The 18,308-nt window shown below is 40.3% G+C and overlaps 1 protein-coding gene across 2 annotated transcripts in view; it reads left to right on the forward strand.

The window, feature by feature from the left end:
- Window positions 1-16,307, forward strand: part of blmh (bleomycin hydrolase) — a 26,757-nt gene extending 10,450 nt beyond the window's left edge. The window contains exons 7-13 of one of the 2 annotated variants that reach the window (XM_020587183.1): window positions 7,649-7,804; window positions 8,102-8,260; window positions 8,369-8,436; window positions 9,817-9,934; window positions 10,245-10,311; window positions 13,178-13,237; window positions 16,001-16,307. In XM_020587183.1, coding sequence (XP_020442839.1) covers window positions 7,649-7,804; window positions 8,102-8,260; window positions 8,369-8,436; window positions 9,817-9,934; window positions 10,245-10,311; window positions 13,178-13,237; window positions 16,001-16,149 — 777 coding nt within the window. In that variant the 3' untranslated portion in view covers window positions 16,150-16,307. The remainder of the gene's footprint in view (window positions 1-7,648; window positions 7,805-8,101; window positions 8,261-8,368; window positions 8,437-9,816; window positions 9,935-10,244; window positions 10,312-13,177; window positions 13,238-16,000) is intronic. The other variant, XM_020587191.1, reaches the window with a different exon arrangement.
- The last annotated feature ends 2,001 nt before the right edge of the window (window positions 16,308-18,308 follow it).

Raw genomic sequence — 18,308 nt, forward strand, 5'->3', positions numbered from 1 at the left:
AAACCTTCTTGCCACAGCTCGCATTGATGTGCCATCCTGGATGAGCTGCACTACCTGAGCCACTTGTGTGGGTTGTAGACTTCGTCTCATGCTACCACTAGAGTGAAAGCACCGCCAGCATTCAAAAGTGACCAAACCATCAGCCAGAAAGCATAGGAACTGAGAAGTGGTCTGTGGTCACCACCTGCAGAACCACTCCTTTATTGGGGATGTCTTGCTACCTGCCTATGCTTTCCACCTGTTGTCTATTCCATTTGCACAACAGCATGTGGAATTGATTGTCAGTCAGTGTTGCTACCTAAGTGGACAGTTTGATTTCACAGAAGTGTGATTGACTTGGAGTTACATTGTGTTGTTTAAGTGTTCCCTTTTTATTTTTTTTTTGAGCAGTGTGTATATATATATATACACACACAGATTAGATGCATTTCCAGATTGATATATACAAAGGTATATTTACAGGTATTGCACTGAGGGTTGTCGTTCTGTTATACAGTCATGAATTAAGTGTTCATCAGTGTGATGGCCTGGGGGAAGAACTGCCCTTGTGTTTGGTTGTTTTGGCGTACAGTGACCTGTAGCGCCGTCCAGAGGGGAGGAGTTCAAACAGGTTGTGTTGTACAGATCAACCCAAGAAGAATTGAAACTGTAATTCCTGCTAAAGTACAAAGTACTGAATTAATGGGCTCTAGCACTCTAGTAACTGAGAGGTTTCCATTTTTGATTTTAATACATTTTTAAGTGAAGGGCAATAGTGACAATTTTATCAATTTAAAATGAAATCTACAACGGTGTCCAAAAAGTGAAGGGATGTGAATACTTTCTGAAGCCACTGGATATAGTCAGGTATCTATTTAGTTAAAAAAAAAAACTGAACAATCAAAATTAATGTACTACAGTCAATAATGGTTTGTTAAGGCTGTAACACAATGTAGTGAAAGAAGAAATAATGTGAGCATTTTATAGCTTACACCTTGTTTAACTTTGTTACATTGTTCTGTTTTCACCAGTAGAGGGGACTGTCAAATAATAGTTATCTCAGTTGTCTAGCCTGTGTGAAGTGATCCCACTCTCTATGTAATCTGTGTTTGGATTAGGGTTAATCTGGGTAAGATTAGGCAGATCAAGACAAAACTGTTAATAGATGGTCTGGGTTCAACTTAAAGTTCTCATGTTTTAAATGGATGCAACACATAATTAATGTTGCATGTCCAGTTTTTGACATTTGACAGGTAATGGACAATGAGCACAGTCCAGATAGGAGGGGTACATTTTGAGATGTTTTCTTTGTCTTTAACAAGCTTTGAAAATGCCTAATTCAAATAGTAATATATTTAGGCAGTGACATCACTTACATTAATAAGGCCTATTAACGTAAAGTTTTTTTTTTCCATGACAGAACCTGCAGAATACCTGTCTATTCCTCCAAATGCATGATGACATTTATTTTGTAGGACTTTGTCATTCTGATTTTTGCATTTTAATAGTTTAAAGGCAGCAAGCATATCTTGCCAACTAACTTTATTTAACATTGTGTAATGTAGGTTTAACGTTACCTTATCATATGTGTACATGTGAGCGCACACGTGAATGTATACGTGTACTGTGCGTACATAATTTTTGGATTAAAGAGTGTGGAAAAAAGAACAACAAACAAAAGACAGTGAAGACGTTCATATCAAACAAACACTTTCACAGTCGCAACATAACACGTGCGTGCAGTCAGATGCAGTCTTGTGACTTGCACTGTGTGTTTTTGTGGCTTGGACAGGTAACTTTGTGTATCATATGAGCCGTCATTCACACTTCATGTGTGCATGTGTTGAACGTATGAGGGACCGGTCAGTCAATCAGTCTCCCATTGAGGTGAGTGCGCACGGCATAGTCGTCTGGTTAAGTAGCCTTTGTTGTCACCTGTGCAGTTGTATTGTTCTACAGGTTGGTTGCTTGTTTAATCACTATCACAGCGCCGTCACGCCGTATACACACAAACACATGACGTCCAACAGTAAAGACTGCTCCTTCTGCACTGCATGACAGGGTCGAGGCGGTGGGTGTTCATTGTGTTTGTTTGTCCACCTGGAAGTGGTTTGTTTTGAGAAACACCACTGACACGGCCGCTGGTGATGGAGGATTTGGTCACGTCAAAAGAACAACTGTCATAACGAATTGTTCAAGGATATTGTCACAAACACATTTGAACAGCATTATACTAATTGCAATAAGTCATAACAGGTAAAATCTTTTATAAGTAAATTCTTTTAATTATCATACATCAAATGTAATACGTTAAGTTTTTGTTTCTTTTAACTTTTAACCCAGTAATAAGAAAGTTGTCACTTAAACAGGTTGGGCATGTTTTGTATTGTATTAAATAAGACCTATTTGGATCTCAGAGATTAGATTAGATTTAAGCATATTAAAATATCAACTAAATGTAAAGAAAATGTTTTTCATCTCATCTGTATTAATAGATCAAGACCAACATAAAACATATACCGTATATGGTGATGGTTAGTTTGATTTTTACAAGTGCAAACTTTCACCACAGATTTGCTAAATTAAGCAGACTGCACAAGTTGAGACTATTATTTTACAAAGTACCATGTAAATATTGTTTAAACCTGCATAAAAGTATTTATTGTAAACTGAACCTGTCAAACAAAATACATGCAAGCTATTTGAACATATGTTTCATCATTTTTTAACTGAAAATGTAATTAATTGAACAAATAACCAATAAAGTAGTTCATAAGGACAAATATTCCATATTTGTATAGTGAATCACCAAAGTCAGTCCAGTAACTACATCTACTTATCAACGGACCATGCAAGGGGTCCTTAGATTTTGTTCTGTTGTATTACAAATTTTAAATTCTGAAGTGTATTAGTGTACACTACAGGCTGTTATACATTTGTACATGAACTTACCACACAAGCAGAACTTTAAACTCATGCAATTAGATTAATCTTAATTATCTTAAAAAACTATAAATAAAACTATATGTAACTAACATTCACTAAAAGCTGTGTGGTCCTAAACTGTCAGCATGACACTTTGCACTGGTCTGGAGTTTGACTAGCCTTTGTTGCATAACAGATCTGTAAATTTGAATTGATGATAAACCTTAGATGACTGACATTAGGCTTTGAGGCCAATCAGAGACAGAGTAGCTTTTCAGTCAGGCCTTGTATTTGTGGCTATTTCAGTCTGTATTAGTATTGCAGTATTACAGGGTTTTGTTTTTTCTCCTTTTGGCTGCACAGCTCTACATTTACAAACCAAAGTGATTTCACAGACCACTTATTTGCTATCCATGTGTACATGTCCTCATGACCCACAGTGTTTGTGGACATGCCGTCACGCTGTCCGTCCGTGTGTGTGTGTGTGTGGGTGTGTGTGTGTAGGCTTACATAGTTGGGTGCAGATGCATGCAGATGTGTTTCTCAGGATCAAAGTTCTATGTCAGTCCTACTTTGGTGTGTGCAAAGGTGATGCTGTCCACCCTCTCTACACAGCTGCTGTTGGTGCACCCTGGTCTTCATCACACCAGACCCACACGCACGCTCTCATGACAGGCAGCCAGCGTCAGTGTCACTGCTTCCACTTACCGTACCCAGGTGCACTTCATGTAAATGAATCGCTTTGCATGTCATGAATCTATTCTTTTTGTTAACACTGGTCAGGCGCGTTTGTTAAAGTCAGGCACCACTCATTTAGCTAAAAACCTCAGCAGCAGAAGCCTAACCTGCTGGAATCTGCTCCTGCAGAACAGATGAATAAAACAATTTCTTATTACTTACATAGTTGCGTGCAGATGCATGCAGATGTGTTTCTCAGGATCAAAGTTCTATGTCAGTCCTACTTTGGTGTGTACAAAGGTGATGCTGTCCACCCTCTCTACACGGCTGCTGTTGGTGCACCCTGGTCTTCATCACACCAGACCCACACGCACGCTCTCATGACAGGCAGCCAGCGTCAGTGTCACTGCTTCCACTTACCGTACCCAGGTGCACTTCATGTAAATGAATCGCTTTGCATGTCATGAATCTATTCTTTTTGTTAACACTGGTCAGGCGCGTTTGTTAAAGTCAGGCACCACTCATTTAGCTAAAAACCTCAGCAGCAGAAGCCTAACCTGCTGGAATCTGCTCCTGCAGAACAGATGAATAAAACAATTTCTTATTATATTTATTTCTTACTTTCAAAGCAAGTCTTTCTCTTTCATGCTGTACCTAGTGTGTATCCCTGCTCCTGTACAATCGCCTACATACAGTAGACACGTAGGCAACACACATACACACAAGTAAATGTACATATGCATGCAGTAATTCACACACATGAAACACACAGATGGTATCCCTCACGCCACTACTGTAACCTTTCCATGCTCCATTGCGTCATGGAATCAGAAACACCATGTGCGGCTCTGGTCTTGGACACATGAAGAGGGATTCTTAAGACAAGTCTTATTTATGAGAAAGCCATCAACCCGCAGAATGACTTTGTTGCTGCAGCTCAGAGGCTTGGCGCTGCTGGCTCTTGGCTCAGTTGTTGTTGTTCGATGTGGGTGGGTTCCTGCATATGTGTCATGGTTAGGGGTTGCAAGCATAACCTTGCCAGTTGTTCACTCACATTTCTTGAATTTTTTTGCACCGCTGTTAGAATTTAACAATGACCACGTGTTGCATGTTTACAAAACATGCAAGATTTAATCAAAACCTCGCTCATTTTTATCCAAACTGTTTGCATGGTGTCATTTGCTTACACTCACAAGTCCAGCTTCCTGACAACAGTTATAAATTCACTTCAGAGGAGCAATGAGGTGCATGTTTTGCCTCAATTTGGCATCAACTGGATGAGAGTCAGTTTTACCCCCTAATTACTGTATGCTCCATGTCTTGGCCCACGTTACTGTATTTATTAGAACCCTGTTGTCCGTTGTTGTTATTTATAATAAAATCTAAAAGTAATTTTGCTGCATCTTTTTCTCAGAATAATGAATTTTAGTGAAACACGATATTCACTCGGTAACAGGTGCACATTTTACACTACCACATGAGATGACAAAAAAATGACAAAAGCAAAGACTTTGCTGCTTTAGCAAAAGGTAATGACTAGACAGTTCTCATATAAATATAAGTTGGGAAGTTTAGCATGTGGGTTAATGCAACATGCTAAATCAAACAACACATTTCTTTCCTGTGTTTACCCCCTTACGTTTAGAGTGATCTATTCTGCCATTTATTGTTTCACACAAGCTTTTAGACAGAGAGCTTCAGAAGGTTTTACCTGCATCTCAAACCCCTCTGCATAAACTGAAAGTACAATAAGCAAATTAGTTTTTATGTCAGTGCTGTCTGTGGACCACACACTTTGCACAAGAATGAACCTATTAACATGAATCAAGTCCTGCAGGTTTTATGAGTAACTCCTATGGCTGTAATGAAGGCCTTGATCATTAGAAGTTTTTGATACTCCCAGTAGTTTGTGAAAGGAATAAATTGAGAATTTGAGAGATGTGATATCTGAGAAGTATTACATTAGTGCAAGTTTATCTATTATGGCCATCAATAAGCACCTGTTTCACCCTTTCTCCTCCTCATTCATGTATATTTGTCATTGAGGCAGCAGGTGTTTCAATACTGCTCCAGTGTCACTGTGGCTGACTGTCTCTTTCTGTCAGCCCAGCCTTTCCCTCACACCTACTTTATTTGCCTTGCCTGGGGAGGAGGGGTGGGCACAAGGCTCAACTGGCATAAAGGGAGATGCTCACAGTAGGCTATGTCTCAGGATGTCTAAAAGAACAATTGTAAAGTGAGTTGAAAGGTTTAGTTACCAGGAAGAGCTGGGTTATTCTTGGAAGAAAGAGACAAAAGTCAGGAATGAGGACAAAAGAGTGGGGTCAAGGGGTAGCGGAGATGTCTTGTGAAGGTGCCGAGGGAATCTGGCATGAGCACAGACCTGCCAAGGGAAAGGACGCCTTGGTCGTCTCGCCCACAGGACAGTCTAAATAAAGTAGCTGAATTAGGAGGAGGGTGATTTGAGGGATGAGGGGTTGAACAGATGCCTTTGTTGACCTACCACATTTGTGTATTTTTGTGTGTGTCTGTACTCTTTTACTTCTGATTTTACACATTTCTTTGATGAAGAAGAGGCTTGTTTGTGTAAGCCAGACGTGAATTTATGCATTTTGTGTGTTTGTCTCTCCGATAATGTACCTGGGTATGTTTGGAGTGAGAGTAGTGGCTTTAGAAAGCTCAGTGTCTCCTTAATCAAATGTAAGAATTATCATATTTATGTAGGGGCACTTAATGTGTTGACTAAGCAAGCTGCTGCCATGGCTGCTGTACATGTGTGTCTGCCTTTTGACAAACAAATTTTATCACTGTGTTGTTAGGCATTTCTTAAATCTACCATTGAATTGTACCTCATCTTATATTAGGATAGAAGAAATGTCATCATCTACTTGTTCAGGCAGTTTACTTAACAAGCTTGGGTGAACATAGCACAGAAGGTACAACCTTCACAAAGAGTCAGAAGGGTTCTCTGCTTTAACCTGCTAGGGAAGTCCCTGACATACAAATCCTTTATTTGTCCCATACCTTATACCTTTTGTGGCAATCTAACCCATAACTCTTCCTTTTTCCTAGATTTTGTGGCTTTATAGTGAGTTGCAAAAACAAATTGGTCTATTTTACAGCATGTCAAGAAGTCATGTTCAAAACAACCCTTGCAGCACATCCGTGGTATTTTATATCATGAGGCCACATGCCAGCCATAGGTATAGACGAAGGAAAACTTGAGACAAAGACACAACTTGTGTTAAAATGCTGCAATCATTAGTCTCATGTAAGTTTAAAATAAGCTAAAGATGAAAAAATCTCTAAATCTCAGCCACTTTTTAGTCAGATTTGATTGGAAAAGCATCTGGTGAGTTCTGGGTTGTGAGAACAGAGGATGGGAGAGGTGAAAAGCAAAAGGGGGAAATTCCTCAGATATCAGAGGTTAGAAGAGCCAGATTGACGGCCCAGTCCAAACAACCCGATTTAGCTCACAGGAACTCGGTCTGAACTCAAGCACTGCAGGAAGACACAGATGAACGGAGCGGGAAAGGGTGTGGGATACAAATAGGGAATTGTAGGGATATGAAAAAATATGGCAAAGAGAGGAGCAATGTACAGTAGAGAGGAAAGTATAGGGAAACTTGAGAGGGGTCCAATCATTGACAGATGACTGCAAGGAGAGAAATGGAGTTGGAGTGGTTAGACGGATGCATATCAAGAATATCAGCAAGAAACTGGATCTGTAAGCTTCTCCAAGAAACTCCATAAAGACCATGAAGTACAAATGTGACTACTCAGTTTGACTTGTGGTGTTTCCCCTTTTCTGCAATAGTGAAGTGGTGCCACTGCAGGAAATAACACAAATGTCTATTTTCATAAGGTACAGCCCCCAGTCTGCAGTAGTAGTAAGGTGTTCCTGTACACATGCACTATATACAATCACATCACTGGATTTTTCTGAAATGTAGATATTTTGATACAACAACTGTCTGTTTGTGAATACTAAATATGAGTTTAACGTAGATTTGTCTGATTGCGGTTTTGTAAAGATGTTCAACTGGTGTGTGCATGTGCTGTGCAGATATTCCGGGTGGCCAGCATTTGCCTAGGCAGCCCTCCAGACACCATCTGCTGGGAATACAGGGACAAGGACAAGAACTTCCATCGCATAGGACCCCTCACCCCTCAGGAGTTTTACAGGGAGCACGTCAAACCCCTATACAACATTGAGGACAAAGTATGTGGGCCTTTATACGCAACAGATTGGCAGTGAAACTTAATGTTTTGACTAAGCAAGCTGCTGCCATATTCCCCAGGCCGCTGTACTTACTGCAAACTGTGTCTGCCTTTGTCAAACAAATTTTAGCACTGTGTTGTTAGACATTTTTTAAAATCTACTAACAACAATGAATTCTACCTCATCTTGTATTAAGATAGATGAAACTTGGTGAAAAGCTATTGGTTACTAACATGTAGAACATCACTTTCTAAATTGTGTATTTTCTGAGCTCATACACCAACTCTGTATCGTCAGGTCTGCCTTGTGAACGACCCTCGACCCCAGAACTCATATGGGAAACTGTACACTGTCGACTTCCTGGGTAATATGGTTGGTGGCCACAAAACTCTGTATAACAACCAGCCCATCCAGCTGCTTAAAAAGGCTGCGGCACAGTCGATCAAGGACGGAGAGGTAATTCGGGTCAAACTGGTATAAATTTGTGGACGCAAGGCCGTGTATTTGAGTTGGTTTTCATGTGTGAACCTCTGAAATCTGAACATGGCTGCTGTTTTTCCTCAGGCGGTGTGGTTTGGTTGTGATGTTGGGAAACATTTCCATGGCAAGCTGGGCATTAATGACATGAATGTGTGAGTATAATTTGCAGACTACTTGTATATAGCCGCAAGGAAAAAGTAAAGGCACTGTTTGCAGTTTCCAGGTTTTCTGCATAAATTGGTCATGAAATGTGATTTGATCTTCACCAGAGTCACAAATATCAACAGACAAAATGTTTCTAAGCTGATAAAACACAAACATTCATGATCTTTCATGTTTTTATTGAATCCACCCAGTAACCATACAAAGTGGAAAAAGGTATGGCAACTGTTTTAATAACTGGTTGAACCACCTTTGGCAGCAATAATCTCAAGTGAGCGTAGCTGTAGATTAGATCTGTACAATGTTCAGGAGGAATTTTGGACAATTTTTCCAGACAGAATTGCCTCAGCTCAGCCATATTCTTAGGATGTCTGAGTGTGAACAGTTCACTTGAGGTCATTCCACAGGATCTCTATTGGGTTGAGGTCTGGGCTTTGACTGGACCGCTCCAGAACGCGGATTTGGTGCCTCCAAAGCCATTCTGTAGTAGATTAACTTTGATGGATAGGGTAGGGATAGGGATTGTCCTGCTGCATCACCCAGCTTGTTCTGAGATTCAGCTTGTGGATATCCTGTAGGATACCTTGATAAAGTTGGGAATTCATATTTCCCTCCACAATGGCAAGTGGTCCAGGTCCAGAGGCAGCAAAGCAGCCCCACATCATGATGCTCCCTCCATAGTACTGTGCATTGCCATTGTGCTTGCTGCTTCAACTAAAGTCAGGCTGTGAGTCTGAATCACCTCTCCAAATTTAGATATGTTTTGACATATATTCCAGCTAAAAAAGTAACATACTGTTTATTTAATATAATACAGTACTTTAGGGAGAATACAGAAAGTGAATACAGCTGCATCCTAGATGCTGGAAATTGTCTAAAATATTGGACTTGTTTGGCTGAACACCAATCAGCCCAACACTCTTAAAATGTGTTTTACCAGTGAACTGCTTACGTCTATTTGGCTCCATTGGATGCATGACTGGAACAGACCTCATCTGCTTTCATTAGGTGTCAGCCTTTCAGCAGGGGAAAGGTTGCTTATCTTTGTCCTTTAGGTGCAGCATCTGTGTCTGAGGTTCTGGCGCCAGGCTTAAATATGCCCACCGAACCAAGTCAGTCTGATGCTGAATGTCTGCTACCATCTCTGCTGAAGCTCATTTTCAGACAGATCTTTCCTTGCGCCAGAAGATTATAATTGGAATGACGCTGAGGCTTAATGGGGCCTCATCTCTACAGTCATGCTTGAAAGATATTTTAGGATTGTTGGAATTTAATATGGACAATTACCCATAAAGATATCAAAACACTGACACCGTTTGATCTTGGGATGATCAGTATGTAATGACATGTCGGTGTGTGTGTATGTGCAGGTTCAACCACGAGCTTGTCTTTGGAGTTTCAGTGAAGAACCTTTCGAAGGCAGAGCGGCTGATATATGGAGACTCTCTCATGACCCACGCTATGATCCTAACTGCAGTTACAGACAAGGTACTTGCACACAAACGTACTCTACAGGTGTGTCACTGTTCAGTAAATTCATCCAGACACACAGCACATATACTAGTAGACCAACTGGAAAACACACATTCTCAGTTTCCCTAGTTTTATAGCATCAAAGCTATACATTCAGCTATACCCTACATATTTATACTACATTAATTAACTGCACTTTTTCATAACACTTTCAGTTTTCTCCCTCAAAATTAAACCTCAGCAGCCAGGACAATTTCTTTTCTCTTGTCTCTGCTTCTCATTCTTATCTTCCCATCAGCTTGTCTTTCAATCTTTCTCTTTTCAGGAAGAGAAAGAAGGCTATGAAAAGTGGAGGGTAGAAAACTCTTGGGGGGATGATCGAGGAAACAAAGGTAACACATAACACATGATAAAACAACTTTCAGTTATTTTCCTAAGGGTGTGATTTATTTATATATACATATACATACCAGGAGTGTGAGCATTTCACTGGTGTATGGAGTAAAAATCTAAGTGTGCTGATGTGAAAAATTATTTGGGTGCACTGATGCAACTGACTTCCAATCTTCCCTGGGCTTCGGTCCAAATCACGATGTACTCGAGGGACTTTTACCCATTTTGGGCAGCTGTGGCTCAGGAGGTAGAGCGGTCAGGATTAGATTAGATGGAGAGGTTCCCCTGTGTTGCTGCTTTATGAACTTGTAATTGGCTGTGTCCTGTTTCATAAAGACTTAAAAACATACACACAGGAACAGCAGCTCTTATTGTGTGTTTTGAACTCAGTGCCTCTGGGACAGTTGCATAAATGCAGTTGCGAATGAGCTAATCTTTGAGGCCAGAAAGTAGCACAGAGAAATTCCTACACATCTTTGATAAATTTGTGGCTCTGTAGGCTTGGTGACATAGCGACTACTCACAGGGCTACTTTGTGAACTATTGTACTGGTACTGTAGCTGTAGCCCCCAAAGATTCTTTCTCTGTACGGTGCTGTTTACTCCCTTCCCCTTGATTTCTGTGTTTTAGGGGTGAACTGTTGTTGTTTTTAAACCAAATTTCAATGTAATTTAACAAACAAAGTCAGTCCTGTGCAAATTACCAGTAAGTCAGGAAAAAATGTAGATGATTTTTATAAAGTAAGTAAGACTGGTTTGTCTTTATGCAAGAGGCCCCACATGACATTAGGTACTCGACAGCAGTGCCCCAGACGTTACTGTCTACTTTTGCAATCCCCCTATCCTATGATCTCTGTTTCTCATCTTCCTCTGACCCTCTTCATCTTTGCACTCAACGTTCCACTGCAAATTATAGGAGAGTGTTTCAGGCCAGTCTGGCAATGCACACATACAGTACAGCATATACACACAGAGAGACACAGATACTCACAATATTTGTTTGAACCCACAAACCGTTGACTGTTGGGAAAACATGTGAAAACTTCTCAGTCAAATCAGATGTATTTCATGCATATCCTATTCCATAAACACCAGCAGATGGGGAAGGCCAGAGCCCCCAGCCAGCCCACAGCCAAATTAATAAAGTTTTTGAGAACTAAGGTTTGAGAGTTCACTTGGGAATCCAGGGACTTTGTTTGTTTGACAAAAGCTAAGGGGGAAAAAGGCACAAGTGATGAAAAGAAAAGGAGAGAGATGAAACGGAAATAAAGTTATTGTACAGGTAGATGGAAAACAAAGGCAACTAGAGATAGAGCTGATTTTTAAGATGGCAAAGGAGAAATTAGAGGATTAGTGGTAATAGCTGTGGGGCAGAGAGAAAGAGTGGAGTGTGTTTACAATGTTTGTAAAGGCTTAATGTCTCCCTTCAGGCCTTTTAATATTCTTTCTAACCCTGAAGAAGTTTCTCATCAGAGGTTTAAAGAGCCCACAGCATGCTCATTTTGCTCATTTCCAGCCATTTAATGTTTAATCTTGAGTATCTCTAGATTAGCTTGGCACCCCTCATAACTCCGAAAAGTCTGTAATTATTCCAGAAAGATAAAACCCGAGAACCTCCTCCTAAAAACAAGAGTACCACAATGGCATTGATTAATTTGAATTTCTCCTCCATAGTTAGGTAAACAATGGTATATGTACCCATGAAAAGAGACATGTAACACCCTAAACAAAACATGTAATTGAGAAACTGGCATAGTGCAGACATGGTAACTTCTCCAGCCTTACAACAGTTCTCTCTAACATTACAGAACCAACGCATTAACAGACATGCAACATGTGTTTTTTAAACTTACCATTAAGCCCCCCTGAGTAGTGGAAACATTCTCTCCAAGGTCAGTAAATCCAACTGGTGATCAGTGATTCTTCCCCCACAAATCTCTTGCGTTACAGATGACCACATACAATCCCAAAGTAGAAAAATGAATTCCAACAGGTAGTGTAGGGTCGACAATAACATCATGGATTGTTAATCCGCTTGTTAACCAGCAACGCATCACATGCGGCAGACACATTGACCTCAAGCAGTCTAAACAAACAGGTACTGTGCTCTGGGGGAATCCAGCGTTGATGAGCTGATCAGTCACCGCCGCCGGGGTCTTCACATGTCGGCTGCTTGTAGGTTAGACCCAGTCAGGTAAAACAGCAGGTCCCTGTACATGAACATTCCCGGACATGCAGTAACCTCAGGTCCTGTGTTTTTCTCCACATCCTCTGGTCACAGTGCAGCAGCAAGAGGGAAAGTATATCCACAAAACTGGGCGCAGTCGAAAAAGTCCCGCTTTTACAACGGCACAGTGGATGGTCAGGCAAGCTCACATGAACATGCAACAGCCTGGAGAATATGGCCATTCAAAAAGATCCTTAAACTATTGTGTTATACTTTATTTTAAGTAAGAGTTTGCAAGACTTGTATAAACTGAGTTGCTTCTGCATAGAAGTACTAGAACAAATGTACACCTAATTTTTTGAGCTTTAGTTGAGATGATAATACACCATTGTAACATTGTAGATAAGAAAACAAGGAAAAGGATGCCATGGGCTGTTTAAATAGCTGGATATGAGGAAAAAGGCCAAAATCAGTCTGTCAGTTCACAGAAACCCTTTACATCACATCATTTTAGAGAGAAAAAGTTAAGTTAATAACACTTATTACTACAAATTAAACTGATTACTGTTTCTTTTCTTTCATTGAAAGGGGAGGAGTAGGGAGGGAGCACTGCTAAGAACGGTCAAACATGATGTTTATGCAGGCATGTTTTAATTGCTTCTAAGTGCTCTTTATCACTAAACTCTATTGTTTCAACAGGCGAGAGGACAAGAAGTAGCCCTGCTCCTCATGGGTTGCACTCCCACACCCTGCATTACAGTATGAATTCAACACCGTTATACCCCCACCCTGATAAAACTAAACAATGTCTGTGTCTCTTTTCCTCTGTGTGCATGTGTGTGCAATCACACAAGGTCAACGTGGCCAGATCTGGGGTGGTTATAAAAGTTTGAACTTGCAATGACGGAAGACATGTTGGAATATCCTCATGTCTTTTGGGAATAGGCTGTAGCCTTACGGTGAAATTATTAACTAAAATTAAAGATTTCTTTGTGCGTGTGGTTTCTATGTACAGTAAATAATGACGTCTAAATGTTATATGAAACCACAGCAGCTCAAATCTTGCACTGAGCTAACACAAGCTGGATGAGAACTGGAACCCAGATCAACTAGTGACCAAGTTATTTTACTCTTATCTTCCCCTGATGCCACCCCTCACTCTGTCTCTGCTTTTCCCCCGCCTCATGTGAATCAAGTTTAGTAAACAAGAGCATCCCTACCACTGTCAAGCTGACTTATCAAATATGTCAGGGGAACTGCAAGAATGTGCCACAGTTCAAAACAATGTGGCATGCTGCTTTGTGTTGTATAAGCACGTTCTTCCAAGTACGCAAATCTTAGATGGCACACTGCCTGGTTCTCGTTGCGGTGTCCATGTGTGTTGATGTGGGCGTCCTGGAACCGGTATGTTGGGTGGCATGGTGTGTGTGTGTGTGTGTCAATGAGTGATAGTTAGGTGTCATTATTTGTTTTTATGGACAGGCTGACTGTCCCGTTTCTGAACAGACGAAGGTAGAAGAGTGTGGGGCACCTATCTTGCTTTTCAATGTACATTTTCAATTTGCACATAAAAAGTTGGAGTTTAAATTTTTCAATGACATCCACCTTGTTGTGTTCGCTTCATGTGCACTAGCTTAATGGAACTTTAAGAAGAGAAACAGCACCACCAGCTATTTAGACTGATGAACCCAACTTCTAATATTTGCAGAGCAAATATGGCTGGAAATGCTTTGCAGATTTTCTAGAAAATCAGCTGACGTATATGCTGAAACTGGATGCAACACTAACTTATAGCTAGCTAACATGAACTGCAAAGACCATATACACAAATCTCTAAAACAGGGGAAGTGGACCATGATTTTGACATATCACAAAAACCTAAGATTTTTGTTTTTATTCCCAGATTCCCCTACCGATGCCTAAAGATAAACGTTACATAAGTCAGATGAAGTTCAAAACAAGTGGTTTTGAGACTGTGATCAGCCCATGTAGTTTGATATGTCCCAACTTGAAAAAGAAAATTGGGGCTTGACTCATTCACTATAACTGGGAGGGACTTGATTGAAGTATTCAGGCTTAATTCATCCAGATCCATCTGTGAAATACTGCTGATACTCAACAGCAGTGAAGAAAGTGTGGCACTATGTTCACATTTTTTCCATGTCAATTATTTATTTTCATGTTTGGTACCTAAGAATAGATGAGGAACAGTACACCCTCGGGGTTGCAGTAAGTCCACAGAAAAGCAGTGTTCATTCCAAAAGAAAATGAAAGGGGACCTTTACATGAGGCGAAGGGAAAGATATGAGGCTTGGTTTGGGTGCAAAATACTGGCAACAGATTAGAAGCATACTTGAAAGCTATTGAAGCCTCTCTTCACACAAATCTGTTCTGAAAGGAAACCTTTCTATCCACATTACTATTATCTTCTTTTATTTATTTAACAACAGAATCACATTTCTTTGTCTCCATCTCAAACTCATTTAACTGGGGGCTCATGACAAATGGAGTCGACCTCAGGCTAATGTCCTATTAAATTAAAAGTAAAAACTTAAGAGTATATCGCCAAACATTTGTCTAAAGTGATGCCAAAGTTTTAGTTGTGGGCAGAGCAGAGTCATAACAGCAACTGTGTGAAAACTGAAAGATGAAAGACAGAGGAAACCAAACTTTAAGCAAAGATGTACTGGTATATTATGTGCATTTTGATTTCATGTGTCATTAAAAACAAACAGATTAGATATACTGTACCTACATGGAAAAATACGGGGCTCAAAGTACAACCACAGTTCAACAAAAGTGAGTACACTTGTGATTTCTAATTAAGGATAATATGATGAACAAGGTTGTGAAATAATCTCAGAATAACACAGCGTTCTCAGTTTTACCCAGGATTGTGATAATGACTGGCACGAACAAGTGAGATACTAGTTTGTGAGACTTCATAAAAATGGGCGAGGGTACAAGATCATCAGGAGGCTAGTGCACATAAGCCAAAACTGTTGCAGCTGTGGTTTTCAAGGACACCATGCACAATTTGCTATTTACCTTGCATTGAAAAAGTGCTTTTGACTTGACACAAGGATTATCTGTGGAAATTGGTGTTTGAGTGACTGATCAGACAGTATGAAGGGAATTGCATGAAGTCAACTAGAGGTAGAGAGATAATCTTTTGTAAACCTGTAAAACTGAGACTTGCTGAACGTTTTAACTCCATACCATTGTTTCATAACACTCACCCGAAAAGGTATGTCTCAGACCCTCATAGACTCTTCTAATGATGTGGAATGAAAATAAATTTTTCAAGTAAAACAACTTCTTTTCAGCTAAGCTAAGATGGCAACAGGAAGTGACCTCATCTTTCTCACCATTTTTTTTAAGTCGGACTGCTTTCACACAAAACCAGATTGATGACGTTGTTTCCTGCTCACACAGTGGCACAAAACGTCACAATTAAATGTTGTCAAAGAACATGAAAGCAGGTTTGGATATTGGCAGCCTATTCTCTGTCTGTCTCTGTAGGTTACCTGATCATGACAGACGACTGGTTCTCTGAGTACGTGTACGAGGTGGTGGTAGACAAGAAGTTCCTCTCATCTGATGTCCTGGAAGTGATGCAGCAGGAGCCAATTGTACTTCCTGCCTGGGACCCAATGGGAGCCCTGGCATAACTATAGAAATCCAGATTTTAGCCCTGACCTCTGCGCTGTTTGACTCCACTCTGTTCCTTGGCTGCTTTTACCTTTCAAATATTTCCCTGACACCATCTTCCAAAACAGCCTGTTCTTCTAGACAAAATAATAAAGATTTTGTTTTCTTTTTTACTGGATTGCTTGTGTCTTTTGTCTATCGTTGTTTGTACCAGGAAGTGAAGGTTAATACAAAAAATAAATTTGTCACCTCGCTGACAGCACATCTCTAGGTTGTGAAACTGAGTTTGTTTCAGATTTAACCCCTTCCTGGTATTCCTGAAGGCAAATTCTGTACATGTAAACTCTAGCCTTAGTTTTAAAAGATTACACAGTAGCCTACGTGTTGCTTCAAGGGCTCCAAGGTTTACTGTGTGCTAAGGTGTGGGATGCAGACCAAAGTATGACTGTGAACTTATTCATCTGTCCACCCAAGCTTACAAGTCATGAGGTCAAAAATGAATCATATGATAGTTTCCATATCCAGCTGTTTGTGTTTGACAGGAGGAATTATCCTACCATTGAACCATAAAGGGCTGTTAGCCACACCTGGTCTCATTACTCCCTTCCATTTTTCCTCCTCCTGTCCCCTTTTTCAGTTGTATGCAAGTGTGTGTGTGTGTGTGTGCCTGTTTGTGGATTTGTGTGTGTTGCAATAAGGATTAACCCAGTCCATACCCAACACTTACACACAGGCTGGATTTTAACAAGAAGGAGAAACTGGATGTTTTGTACATGTCTTTATTACTTTGTGTGGACCTTTACTTTTTGACTTCCATTGCCATTATTGTCAGCACATTGCGGCCGGCCCTCGCAACTTCAAAGTTATTTGAAGGTCAAGACATAATGTGAGGTCAGTTTAGGGTAAGGGTTGGGCTGGTTAGGTTTAGGATCAGGGTAAGGGGCTAGGGAATACTTTTTTGTGATTGAGTGTCCTCATATTCATATTTATATGTGGGTGGGGGGTGAGGAAAAACGTTATTGTTTAATGTCAACATGACGGTGACTGTGTTGTCGATCTGTATCCAGGCTGCTCTTATCTTTCTCTCCCTCTCACCACACATACAAAGGCTAAGTACTGTACACTGCCTGTACTAAGCCTATTGGCCCAGTAGGTTGCAGGTGGCCGTAAATGGGTTAGTTAGACCAGGGCACAGACGGGCTGGGATTTATATAAGTAAGCTCTCTCTCGTGCTCAAACACTTATGTATACGTCTGCTACTGATTTTCTATATTTTGCAGCTTAATTTGTGAATCTGTGTCTGTCTCTCATTCCTTTTTGGCCCTATAAATGTGCATCAAAAAGTCTTGGATTAAGGGCAAGGTTCTTTTTCTAACGCTCGGTGTGTGTGTGTGTGTGTGTGTGTGTGTGTGTGTGTGTGTGTGTGTGTGTGTGTGTGTGTGTGTGTGTGTGTGTGAGTGGGTACATGCCTGCTTGAGTATGTGTTTGTGTCTTAAGTCAGGCAGGGCAGAATAGGGCCCGCTGTAAGCCCAGGCATGTGTGTGTGATTGTGATTGGGTTTACTCGGCGCTGATGGGCAACAACTTTGGCACTAGATGACCAGATTGTCCACAGACAACGCAGGCTGCCCTGCTAAAAATATCAAGGTAAGACCATACTGCCTGTCTTTTTACAACCTGTGATTTCATTACCAGTATGTTCATCAGTTACAATCACTGTTTATTCCACTCAGTTCTGAGACAGAAATCTATGCTGATGACCATATGGCCGTCTCTGTGAGTTATGTACATGTGATTTACCAGGCGAAATTTATTTCCATGATGGTTAGAAAGTTGGAATTGGATTTATAATCTGTGAGGTTTGGAGAATAAATGTCAGAACTTCAATATTTTAGGATTAATTATTGAATTGGGGTTATATAATACTTTAATATACATTGTAATTTGGAATATCTAACTAGTTAACACTAGAATAATTGTTTGTGGCTATAGTGTTTCAGATGCTGTGTTTGTCTGACACAGGTCAGACTTGAGCACAGAGAATGTGTATCTGACATCAGAGAACATCATTTCCTTTTTACTTTTGAATCTACTTTTTTCTGTAATGAAAACTGACACAATTTGTCATAACTGTTGAATTTCAGATAAAAAAAACAAACTCTATTTATGTAATGTGTGCA

The sequence above is a fragment of the Monopterus albus genome, unplaced genomic scaffold, assembly GCF_001952655.1.
Source record: "Monopterus albus unplaced genomic scaffold, M_albus_1.0 scaffold8.1, whole genome shotgun sequence".
Lineage (NCBI taxonomy): Eukaryota > Metazoa > Chordata > Actinopteri > Synbranchiformes > Synbranchidae > Monopterus > Monopterus albus.